Raw genomic sequence first — 13,576 nt, 5'->3', positions numbered from 1 at the left:
AGGATCAAATGCATACCTGGAACACTCAACACTGATTATTTGAAGGATTTGAAACTCCACAAATAATCTCTACAACCTTCTCTTCAAACTTGCAAAATGGCCACACCAAAATGAGAGAGCAAAATGACAAAGCAAATGAGAGATTAGATGAATGAAATGCATCTAATAGGCCTTACTTTAGGGTTTGGCAAAAAAAATAATGAAAAAAACATTATTTTATTGCTTTTTTGGGCCACTTTTTGGCCCCACCTGCCGCGGGTCCGCCCGGGTCCGCGACCGGTCCGGGCAGGGTCCGCATTTTGGCCTGCGGGTCCTCCCGGGTCCGTGCTTGCACGGACCCGGGAGGACCCGCAGGCCAAAATGCGGACCCTGCCCGGACCGGTCGCGGACCCGGGCTCGGATCCGGACCCGGACCCGAGCTCCAGGGTGCGAATCCGGTAACTTAGGTTTATAGTATAGTATATTTCAGAATCTATAAAAGAGGCATGAGCAAATAATAAGAGGAATGTAATGGAATTTTCCAATGTCTACTCTAGTAAAATAGGCCAATTCGGTATGTAGAAAATATCACAATTTATAATATTTTTGCTTCAGTTAGGGATTGGGGAATAATTAGAAGTAGAACCACAACTTATCTATCAAAAAATAGAAGATTAAGATATTTGCCACCAACTCATACTATTTAAAACAAAAATGTCTTATCAACATGATGCATATAGAAAAAGATGTAATGTCCTCCAAAGTGTACTTTATGATGTCACTTCAAAGAATGTTTTCAATGAATAACACTGTTAGGTGGAATACAACGGAATATGGTTAGTGATTATTTCACTGGTAACGTGAAATTATAAAATAAAGATGAATACATACATTACTCAAATATGTGATTGCCCCACATGAACCCATAAACTTCTGACAAATTGTTATAAAATAATGTGCAGCTCTTAATATCAATTTCTATAGTGCAAACAAACTGACTCTTTCCCAATAAGATCTTGAATATCTACACCGAATGACAACGATGGATGGATTTCCATGGTCTGAATATTGTTCCACATTTCTATTTGACAATTTATGCTGAAATAGGCACACTAATGTCTATCTTTTGCATTTACATATCCTTCTCATTTATTGTCAAAAAGGAACCTGATGGATGAAACTACTTGACTTACCAAACATCTTGAAAAAGCTCCTCATGCCCATTCCATGTCTGGAAGAGCACACTCAAGCTTTTTGAAATTTTAAGTCTCACTCTGTAGTCAGTATCGCTAAGCATTGGGAAGAGCCTCTCTGTCAAGGGCTGTTAGAAACAAAAGAATCATATGAATAGCCGATCTAGAGACTATTTGTGATCACGTGATTAAAGAGGATAACATAATTAATAAACAAGAGGATCACCTGAGCTACATGTGGATCAAAAAATACAAAATCACAAATACAGTCTATGAGCTTTGCACGAGTAGTCCACATCAACAACCCCATGTCTGCAACTGTGCTAACCATACTTACAAGACATTTTAGCTCCTGCAAAAATAATTGCAACCATGTTTATATCATGTAAACAAACTCCGAAGAAGTGTAGTGATTATTCATTTAGATAAATGTGCACTTGAAGTAATTCACTAAATTAAGAAAAATGTATGCTAAACAAATCATTCAAGAGAAATAAATACTGCCAATATTACATTTATTGAAATTTTCATATAATTCCTATTTTCAAATATAATATAAGACATTTCAATATAAATAAAACTTGCAGAATTATGTTATTAAAAGTTAACCCTGATTTGTTTCCAAATTTCACTAAATGAGTTTGCTAGAAAATATTTCTTCACCAAACTCAAATAAACATATAAAGATCAAACAAGGATGTAATCCAGAAAATTGCCAGAAACATTTCACAATCTGCTGCAGCGCTTCTGGACAAAGGATTGTAAAACTCTTATACAACCTCTGAAAGCTCATCACAATATGTAGGAAATGCCTGCTGAAGCAGGTCCAAGAAGAAGTGGTTGAAACCGTCTGACAAGTACTGAAACCTTAAGCATATGAAGACATAGCTCAGAAAGGATTTCCAGAAATATAAATCCACAAGAAAGACCTCAGGTCAGGCACATAGACCATTGCATATGCAAAACATTAGCTTCAGGCCTGGCTTTAAAAGGGGAAATGCAGAAGCAAAACAAAGCACCAAAAGCAGCAATGGATATGGCAGCAATGCCTGCCGCTTTTCCTCCAAATTGCTAAAATCTACCCTGCAATCCTAGGCCTTTTTAATGTCCCCCTTTTTCCAAGATGAGACACTACGAAATTTCCACAATTCAAACTTGAACAACTATATAATTCTGATTAATAATCCCACTTACAGACTTATACAATGAAACGAACAATGTTTATACTGAATAATGATTCAAATGAATAGCAATTTCAAATGCATACACAAGTTATAATGTAAATGACTGGTAATTCCAAATGCAAATGCTGAATATGTTTTAATTGCAAATGCATATGCTTCAAAAAGAAGGTTGCATGCAGACAATATGAATGTTGTTTCTGATATGACAAAATGAAATATACTTCACATCCTGAATGGCTGTCTCTGATGTAATGTTTTACTCACACTGCATACACAGGCTGAAGAGTTGTCTCAACTGCAGAGATATAGGCTGTGTCTGATACCTCTTTCTTTTATATGCTATGATTCTCTGGTAATGAAGGTGTCTCCGATCTTTACTTGGCAAAATGTGGTTCTGGATGATGTCGTCTGTGATACGGAATATAATTACTTGCACAGTTTGATTGCTATAGCAATTGAATTGCTCAACCCAGCACCCTACAAGGGAAATATTATTAGATCTTCTAACCTGCCTAATGAATGGTTCCAATCTTCCTTAAGTATCGCAGACACTGAATGGTTGCATCTTTTGGAGAATATATGACATTTGATAATGACCAATTAATCCTTAACATCACACTTCTTCATATTCAATTCACTATCACTAACCATAAGTATTGCTGCATAGTCAGTATTATTTATTTCTAGTACCGCTCCTTGTAGTTAGTCGAACTCCTCTCTCAATTTAGTCATCGCATAATCTCCTTTCTTTCTTGTAATTGGCCTCTTCATGATTAATGGTTACTGTCCGGATTGCTGTTTCATATCAATATTCATGCTTGCTTGATTGTCGTGTTATCCTGCTATCGATATCTAATTGTATTGGTCATCCATGTAATCCATGTGCGATTATTGTCTATCCCGTTGCTAATCTAATGTTTGCATACACTTCATTGCTGTTTAGGTGTATGTTATCTTTTATTTATTCCTTGCTCATTACATTGACAAATTCAATCTTTAGCGGTGTTGATTATTCTGTGGCAACTTAAGCTGATGATACAATGATCGCTCCTTCGCAATGTTCAGAATCTCTATTTATATCATTACCGCTCTTTCTTATCAAAAACTCCTTAATTGCTGGCTTTAAATGAATCAGTCACTGTTCTATATCATTGCTTTAGTGCTCGATGTTATCCTACAAATACGATGGCTCCCATGTGGTAGATGTAATGCAATCAAGCACATGTTGGCTGTCTATTTTTTGACTTTCTAGTTCCCAATATATTCTCCTCTGAGTGCCATGTCTATGCAGTTGATATTTTTTATATAAATTTCAATCTTTAATTTTAACAATATTTTTTATCTTTCAATCTTTAGTTTTAACCGTATTTTGTATCTCTCCAATGGGGAATATTACAGTCTTCCCCTCTTGAAAAATGCTTGCCCACAAGCATCTCATATTTTTCATGATGAATTCTGAGCCCCAAACTCAGACGTGTTCAAAACTCATTGACTCCAATTTCATTGAAGGAAAGGGAATTTTATTCAACCAAAAAACCAAAATCTTTGTATCTTTTCTCGAGATGTCAAAAGATCAATTCTGATTTTGAATTGCAGTCTCAGGAAGTTTGAATAAGGAATGTTTAGGAATTGCATTGTTAGGTCTTATCATTTTATTCCAAATGGCTCTTACTGCTCTCTTGATTAAAGATGCACCAGGATCCTAGAATCTAATTTTTATCTTCATTTTGGAGCAACATCGAGCTAACTTCTTCATACACCTTAGAATGTAAATTGTAATATGTTTTGTCCACATCAAACAAAGGGTTATGGGTAAAAAGAATTCTTTTGCCACTAAACTCAGATTAATCATTTTCTGATTTTGGGTAACCTTTCAAGTCACCTTCACCTTATTCATTGATGTGCATGAATCTCATGCCTTCTCTTCTTGATGGTGAGGTCTCTTCCTCTCCTTTGTAAAAAATTGGAGTTCCAAGACTCGTAGATACTCCTCTATTCCTATTTGCCAATTGTATTTCAGCTTTACATATTTTTGATGTCATACTTTCTTCACTATCTATCTTGAATTGATTTGGTGGGAGCCATGAAGTAGATCTTGATTTACTTGTATTGGAGATATCTTCTTTCTCACTTCTTGACTTGGTAGAGGATATTATGCACTTAATAGGATGTAGGGAACACTAATGGGTGCCATTATGTCCTCTGATTTCTCTCGATAAACTATATATTTTTTCTCACTTCTTGAATTGGTAGAGGATGTTATGCACTTATTAGGATGTAGGGAACACTAGTGGGTGCCATTATGTCCTCTGATTTCACTGGATACATTATCCTCGATAAATGATCTAGGAGGTGGGGTAAGTGTAACCTTGTGATCTTCATGGATCCGAGAATTCTTATCTGTGATAGAATCATGTGAAAATTTGACTATTTCTTATGAGGCTGGACGTTCATCTTCTGTGTTGACTGGTCCTATGGGAGTGGTCCCTTCTCCTTTTCGTGTAGTCACTTCCAATGTCTTTGCTAACCTTTGATGTAAGGAAAGGAGGTGTGAGACTTTTAAATTGCAATCTTAAATGTTTGTTCTTCAAAAGGTTCATGTAGTCTTCTTTCCCTTTACAAGTTCATGGGATGACTTAGTTGCTTCTTAGGTGAATACTAGACCCTTATCTCTAAGTAGTCGTCCAGCGATATATCACCTTGAAGACCTTCTAACCAATCCTGACACCATTGATCTTGTAGATAAAGGTAGGTTAAGCGTGTTGGAAATAGAAGATATTGTTGTCACTTGGAAATGTTGCAGAGATTCTGTATTAATGACAGCATTTGTCATTAACGTCAACATATGTTCATTGGTTCATGACAGACTCAGATTTTGTATATCATACGTTGTTAATCAGTTCAACGTAAGCAGCGGTTGATAGATTTGGATATGTGAGCTTACACGTGTAGAAAAATGAGTGTAGACATCATGTCTATGTTCAATGTGCTTTATGTGATATTTGGATGAGTTATAGTTTGCTTTGTGAAGACTCGTAGCAGACCAGTGCACAAAAAAAATATAAGAGACATTTACAGTATTTTTGCTATATCTTCATGGCGAGCAGGAATTAATGTTGGCAAGCATGGAAAATGAGAGAAGACTTGTTCGTGCACATATGTTCGAATTAGTGAGTCATTTGGCTTACTCCAGGAAGGTCATTGTTGAGTAATGTGCGATGGATTTCACAGGCAGCCGATTGGGTCATTGTAACGTGTGAAATATTATTGGCAAATGATAATTTCTTAGTGTAGCGTATGGGACACTTCATATAATGTTTGTGTAGATGGTTGAGAAGGCGTGTATGCCTTAGCATGGTCCTACTCCTATGTAATTAAGTGTACATTAGGGAAGCCCTAATACGCCGACCTAATTAATTATTTGTAATGGGTATAAGGGAAAGTTATTTTCCTCATTTGGGATGTATGTATGGGATGTATACATGTGAGCATTGATGTTGGATTATCAAAGCGGAGCAGATAAGTTGTTTGGATGCTTGTGAGAAGATATGAGTGGAATCTATCATTCCTAGTGGACTTCAAAGGAATCGTTTTGGCAAGTAAGTTGCAGACCAATCAATACATATTGTCAGATCCGTTATCCATTTGTAAAGGTAGTTTAACCTTTCATCCTTTGGGCAGTATGCTTATGAAGAGTGCCTTTTGGTTCTCATCAACCTTTAATAGGATTAGAACCTTCTAACAAGGGTTCAAAGTCTTCTAACATGGATTTGTCCTTTAACAAAGACTGTTGTACTAAATGCACTGTATTTGACTCTTAACAGGATCGCATCCTTTCACAAGGAACTTATATTTTAGTACACTATTTCATGGTACTATAACCATCAGGGTTTTTCCCTCTAATCAAACATTTTCCTGAAGAACAAAAATTGGTGTTATATGGTGTATGATTTCTTATTGTTGTGCTTCATTGTTTTAATTGTTGGTGATCAATTTTATAAGTTTCAATTTAAGGATATTTGCAACTTGTTGTGAATGGCTTAGTGAAAGGGGAAATGGATACGTAGTACCTCAACAAACAAATATATAGGATTCGAAACCTATTGGGAGAATTTGTTGATTTTCAAGTATCCCATGCCCTTAGGGACGCTACTACTATGGCAGATAAACTATCAAATGTCGGGGTGAATGGTTCATTAGAGGACAAATTTGAATTGTTTGAAGACTATCAATTTGTGGGTAGTAAGGAAGAGGAAAGGCCTACAATAGGGAATGATTGCATCAATCGATCATCTAGTGTCATTTCAAGGGAAAGTTGGCCGAGTTATGAAGTTGGAAGCGAGAGCAATAGTAATGGGATGTTTTAATCGGTAGAAGGTACATACAGATGTGTTGTGACAGTGTGAGCTCAAGTTTGGGTTGGTTTTAATCTAGCCCATATCTACTATGGTGTTGATTTTGTCATCATAACAGGTGATGGGGAGTCCTTTCCAGAGGATCATTGATCTTTAAAATGGAGTGGGGAAATGTTAAGGGATGTGTTTCAATTGTACCCTCTAGTATGTTGGTCTTTGGCTCACATGGGTGTATCCATGGAGACTAACTTTTTGTTGGAATCGCCATGTCAGTTACCTGGTTTCATGGGAGATATCTTAATTCAGCAGATGAAGAATGTCTTCAAGTTCGACCATGTAAAGTTTTGGGAGGATGTGTATGTATTGCTTGGAGAGGAGTATTTGAACAAAGACTTGGGACCCAGGACCAACCTGGATATTTCCTTATTGTTTCTAGATTTGGCATTGATGGTGGGTTCCTCAAAGGATGAGGTGTTGCGAGTTACCTAGAAGTGTTTGGAGGCCAAATGGGTTGTTGGTTTGGCAAAGATAGTGGCAAGGGAAAAGTTGGTTGTCGGCCTGCATATGCTTCGTTGTCCCTAGTGACTCATTGGTGGCAGTGATAGGAATTTGAAACTTCTGGTAATTCGATCTTCATCCCACCCAATTCAAGTCCATTTGTTGGATGTATGGAAAGGCTGAAGAGATTTGTCAAGGATCATGCAAAATCCAAAGGTGGTAAAGAGGGAATTGGTGGATGGAAAATAGAGGGTGAAGACTAACCATATGAAATATACAGCACCACAGGGAAATAATCGAATTCCAGTTCCTTCGTTGCATTCCTACAAAAAGGTATGTTTGCAGATGTGGCACTCAAGCTAGCGGCAATGGTGTTGAGGGCTCTAGCAACATTGCAGGTAGGGGTTCTTTTCTCAATTTCTCTCAGGAAGAGGTAATTGGGTAGTTTGGCTGATGGTGTAGTTTGGGTTTCTTCTCTGTGGCATGCCCAATTTGGTAGTATCTCATGTTTGGTCTTTCATGCTCAAATGGATGCTTGATAAGTTGTTTTGACTCCAGTGATTGAAGGATGTAATGTACAAATCTGCCAATTTGAAATGTCATTGTTACAAGTCGAATCAATATTAATAATTTAATATTAATAATATTCTTAATCAACATTTCCATAGCCAATTATATTGATCTTTGTTCATCACAATTATAATATTAAACAAAACAATAATTAATATTTCCTTTAGGAAATATTAATGAATGTGTGAAGAATAAATTTGACAATAATTAACAATAATAAAAAAAAAAGGTATTAACAAACTTAATTATTAAATTAGTGGAGAATAAATTAATATTAAACCAACACCTTAACACTTTTTTGAAATGAATAAAAATAGAATTGCTGATCAAAAAAAACCAGTTGAAACAATATTAATAATCTAATAGCAATAATGTTATTAATCAATATTTTCATAGCCAATAATATTAATCTTTGTTCATAACAATTATAATATTATACAAAACGATTATTAATATTTTCTTAAGGAAATATTAATAAATTTGTCAAAAATATTATTGGTTGACCAAACATAACAATAATTAACATTAATAGAAAAATAGGTATAAACAACCTTAATTATTAAATTAATAGAGAATAAGTTAATATTACACCGACACCTTAACAAATCGTTATAATCACTATATATTTATAATAGTACTTAATCAACAAGACCAATCACCATCGTCGGTTCGGGGGCCCATTGTCAAAAAGGAGGCAAATAAAACACCACTAAACCTCCTTGTGCCTTTTTAAGACATATATTTACTGGAGTATAGTGAGGAGTATAGGCAATGGAGGAAAAAAGGAACTTTAAATACAAAACAATACTTCATAATATATACCATAGAATTGTACTATATACTCGCAAGAAGGACCATTTCTTCTTCATGGGAATCACTACAAAGTCCAAAAGGAAGGATTGGGTGCCAATTGTTACCAGTTGCGCCAATAAGAGTATCGATGAGCTAGATATCGGGTTGGTCAACACCCATTAAATTGAAGTTCCATGGCCACAATAGGTTTCCTTAGTTTCTTCAGGTAGGGCATTCATCCCAGATCCTCCGCCGACAATGGTGTCAATTTGGAAGGTTCCAAGGATGCCCATCTCCACTATGACAGGGTGTTGGCCACTATTCATGGCTAGTAGCATTAGGTCTACCACAGGATTGACCTAAACCTCTATGTGCTTTGTCATATAGGTAGGTGCCACTATGGTGCTCGGTATTGTCGCCCTCAACTGCAGCATTGTTTCCAAAAGGTCTTTAATTTAAACTAACACTTCTGTCTACACACTTGCCTCATAATGTTTTGTTCAGCTTTTGTACATGTACGAGATGAAGTACTCATCTTATCTTGGGTCTCTCCTCTTTCTACCATCATCTCCATCCAGTGTAGATACCTTTGCTCTCCATACCCCCTCCCATCCTTCCTATATTTCTCGAGGTCTTGGTTTGTTTTTCTTTCTTTTGTTCATGGTTTTCTGGTTACGTTTTGTTTTCCTACTGTTGGTTCGTTTGCTTGGGTCCTCCAGTCCCTTTGACCCAGTTGTGATCACTTGTTGGATATCAATAAAAATTATCTTTATCTAATTTGAGGCTAGAAAATGCTGGTACTAAGGGAGGGAAAAGTCTATCAATGACATATGACATCATTTATTTATGGAAAAAATCAAAATCAAAAGAGACTTTGATAAATCCAATATTTATGTGTCTCATGCATTGTTTAAGTTTATTGAGTATGCATCTAAGAGTTTTTACATGCCAATTTCTTGGACCTGACCATGTATCTAGTTCTACAAAATTCAAAGCATTTAGTATGTTTGAACTTTGCCTTTCAGAGAATAAATTTCACAATTATAATTAAATAAACAATGACGGAAGTAATCTCAGCTGATCTGAATTAGCAACTAATCAATATGGTCATGAGCCATGACAATTCAAGCATACCTTTCCTGAAATTTTAACCTTAGTGGATTCTTTCAAAAGCTCCATGTCTCCACTATTTCTGCGTTCTTTCAGAGACAGCAAGCTCTGAAGTAGAGAGTCTAATGCAGTAAGCATATAATGACGGCTAGATTCACAATAACGACAATCTTCAATTATGTCATTCATTGCATTCACCTGAAATACAAGCCAAATGTTTATTCATGCAATTAAAAATAGCTATCAAGCTGAAATAGTAATGGACAATGATCCTTTACATTAGCTTTGTTTAGTAAAACAATATTGTTGAATTAATAAATAAAGCTATTTGTTACCCACTATAACATCTTTGTTTTATAAAAGCTATTCAGGAACTAACTATATGTAGTGGATATACAAACTTACCACAGAGGGAACATGTTCGCAAGCACTTTCTGAAATAGATTTACAAAGACAGAGAAGTATTTCTCGATGAACCTTGCAGACAAAAAAAAATTAAAAATAGGTCAGACATATAAGCACAAAAAAAATTCCTAATTATCCATAATACCATATATTAAAAATATAATAATTAAAATTGAAAAAAAGTTTAAAAACCTAAGCTTGACAGATGTTTTTGGTTTTAATTTTGTAAATGCTCAAAAGTATTTGGTTACCTAATATTTTGATTTAAAAATAGCTATATGTACAAAGATTGAAGAGAAAAGATAACAACCTCGGGATCCATTTCATTTCTAAGAAGACTTGCCAAACTATCACAAGTTCGACCAGGACGAACCAGGGAAAAGCTTGAAATTATTGAAAGCATGTTTGTCTTCCACCGCAAAGAGGAGAAACAAATCCCAGGCACACTCTTTACTCCAACAAAAGTGAGATCCCCATCTTTCTGAGCACCCACAGGCACTGGTTTCAGGTCCTTGTCCATGTCCAACTCCTCATCAACAATTCTGGCTCTATCACTTCCTTCTCTCCATGAAGTACTGCCCAACTCATCATTTGTTCCACTGCCCAATCCTTCAACAGAATTATGGAAAAACTCTTTTGTGTGTAGAACAGTAGAAGCCGCATCAAATAGCTTAGATAGTGAGAGGAGGAACTGCTCTAGAAAAGGAATAACAGATCCACAAACAGAAACACCATCCACACTTTCCAACTTGCAAGAAGACAGATATGACATGAACTTCTGTACAGCAATAAGAGTTGAAGGTGTTATTGCTGAAAATGGACTAGAAGAAAAGCTAGTTGTAGAATCTCGGTCTTCCTCAAGGGCATGCACATAGGCCTCAAGCATGTTAATACATTTATCCAAAGCTTTAGTCAAAGTTTCTAGCATTATTTTCTGAGAGGAGTCACAAACTCTTTTAGACCTGCAAGTTCAAATCATAGAATCAAGAAACAACTCTTAATATTTTGTTAAAAAGAAACAGACAACCTATAGCTGTATTTGACTTATAAGATTTAAAAGTCATTATAGCAGGACACCCATCATCCATCATTCACTTGACCTACATGACTGAAACAGAAACAGAACTATACATCGTTCATCACCTACAATGGCATGTTTGTCAAACAAAATTCTCAATCACTGTATTAAAATTTTCATAGCTATATATACTTACCACCAAGTTGTATCCCCTTTTTGCATTAGGGCAGTAAAATTAACAAAAAAAGTAATATTCAAATTCTAGCCAAGAAAACTCTAAATGGTGCATCTGCTATAGGAAACTCGAAAACCATATATAATGTCTCCATCCTTAGACCAATAATACCAAAGCGATTCAGTTCTTTGTGATCCAGGGGTAGCAGTCCTTGAATACCAATAGCCAGTAGAACTTAGTAAGAAGAGTTAGAAGTTTCTGTACATATATGTTCATAGAAGAATAGGATGTTGGAGAAAAACAGTGTGGTCTTATAAATAAGATGGTTCTCGCAATTGCATTAGGAGAAAAAACACTTAGTTCCAATTGATGATCCACCTTCAAGAGAGATGGTGAACTTTATGCCAAATATACATCTTCATATATCAATTGGTCAACCATTAATAAGGACAGTCAGCATAACATCTTCAAGTTAGTCTTCAAGTGAAGCAATAAACGTAACAAAATCATCGATGATCTAATTGCAAAGCAGGTTATGAAAGCTCAGCATGGAATCTAGAACTGAGCAATCGTCCATAAGTGTATGAAAATAATCATATCAGATAATCATAGATCGAACATGGATTAATCATCATTAAGAACTGCTATTTGGAAGGCACAAATATCAGAAATCGCTATCCCATGACAAGACCAATTACAATCTGCATTATCTATCACAATGAGGAATGGATCAAAAGATCAACGAAGAAGTTGAACACAAGAATCACTAATACTAATCAATACACATTAATACCATGAGAGGAAGTGACTGGTTAAACAACCAATTACTATTAAGGCAAGATCGATGTAGAATGTTATGGAACAGCAATCAATGAATGAGGACTCAGTAATGGATAGTCCCAAGACAACAGAAGGCCAAGCAATATTTAATCAATGATCATTGATCATGCAGATATCCTATGATGGTCAAAGCAATGATATGCAGATCAGCAGAAGAAGTATCAATAAATTTATGTTGGAGACAATAATCACTATGGTAGCTATCAAAATATGACTGAGCAGCAATACTGATACAGCGATCATAACCAATACGGATATTGAGGAATAGCAATTATGATATGATAATGATTAAAAGAGAAGGCAACTAACTACAATATCAATATTATCATACTCACTAGTCCACACTGATTAGTTAAGAATATTACCACCACTATAAATTAAGGAAAATATTATAATCAAGATCTTAAAAGGCACATCAAGACAGCAACATACAAAAAGAACTACCAGTGTAATTATTATGAAAGGATTTGATTATCATTACACAAGATCTGTAAGAGTATAAACTCAAGAGGTGCAATTAGTAAAAGTTATGAAGGACGACAAATATGAATGGACATGAGATATAACTTATCATTGCATTTTGGCAAGATATAAGAAGATGTTCAATCTCACTTCAGACAGCTACATTTCAGAAACCTTTTTATCTCTTTTACATCCAGTTTGGATCTGATCATTTCAGCACTTGAGAGACAACACTGTAGTTGCAAGCGTACAATAAAGACCAGAAACAGCAGAACATCGCTCAAGATGATATCCTGACATTTGCATAATCATACTGTAATATTACAGTTTAGAAACATCAAAATATATTGCTGCAAGGAAGACCATATCAGTTGCATAAACACGCCGCTATATCACAAATGTATCATTGTATATACTTATCTATATTCATATCGGAAGCAACAAAAGCTAAGATGACGATTCTCTCCCAAAAACCCAGGGTGCTGATGCTGGTGCGTTAGGATGCACCAGTGCTTTTGGATGCTGCACTGGTGCTCTCAAGAAGCATGACAAGCGTCCATGGATGTGAATGGGATGCTTCAAAGAGCTCCCAAAGAGCACCCAGACAACATCCAGTTGCATTTAGAGAGCACAAGTCACTCTTTCAATGCCCAGTCACTTAAGTGACTTTAACAAGCATGTGTTAAGTGATTTTTTTTAATTCTATTTTTGCTCCTAAATCCTAAAACAGCCCTAAAAGAGGCCATACATTGCTCATTCTTCTTATTTTGTTTGCAGCTGGGCTCTCTACTATTTGCCTGTCTGTCTGTCTGTATATACTTATCTATATTCATATTGGAACCAACAACAACTAAGATACCAATTCTCTCCCATAAACCCAGGGTGCTGATGCTGGTGCGTTAGGATGCGCCAGTGCTTTTGGATGCTGGACCGGTGCTCTCAAGAAGTGTGGCCAGCGTCTGTGGATGTGGTCGGGATACTTCGAAGAGCTCCCA

At 35.9% G+C, this 13,576-nt stretch overlaps 1 protein-coding gene across 9 annotated transcripts in view; it reads right to left on the bottom strand.

Annotated features, from left to right (window-relative positions):
• The window catches only part of ATM (Serine/Threonine-kinase ATM-like protein), a 427,822-nt gene that overhangs the window by 278,805 nt on the left and 135,441 nt on the right, over window positions 1–13,576 (bottom strand). For all 9 annotated transcript variants that reach the window (XR_016362919.1, XR_016362920.1, XR_016362921.1 and 6 more), the window contains exons 22-26: window positions 10,397–11,048; window positions 10,087–10,158; window positions 9,706–9,879; window positions 1,399–1,524; window positions 1,173–1,300 (exon numbers count right to left, since the gene is read on the bottom strand). Coding sequence is in view for 6 of the 9 variants with exons in the window: in XM_089822957.1 (XP_089679083.1) it covers window positions 1,173–1,300; window positions 1,399–1,524; window positions 9,706–9,879; window positions 10,087–10,158; window positions 10,397–11,048 (1,152 nt within the window). In the remaining 3 variants the exon portion in view is untranslated. The remainder of the gene's footprint in view (window positions 1–1,172; window positions 1,301–1,398; window positions 1,525–9,705; window positions 9,880–10,086; window positions 10,159–10,396; window positions 11,049–13,576) is intronic.

This window comes from Cupressus sempervirens, chromosome 3 (genome assembly GCF_028749045.1).
Source record: "Cupressus sempervirens isolate cs-2001-9-10 chromosome 3, ASM2874904v1, whole genome shotgun sequence".
Classification (NCBI taxonomy): Eukaryota; Viridiplantae; Streptophyta; class Pinopsida; order Cupressales; family Cupressaceae; genus Cupressus; species Cupressus sempervirens.
Note: the sequence above shows the minus strand (reverse complement) of the source record. Positions and strands in the feature narration are given on the sequence as shown.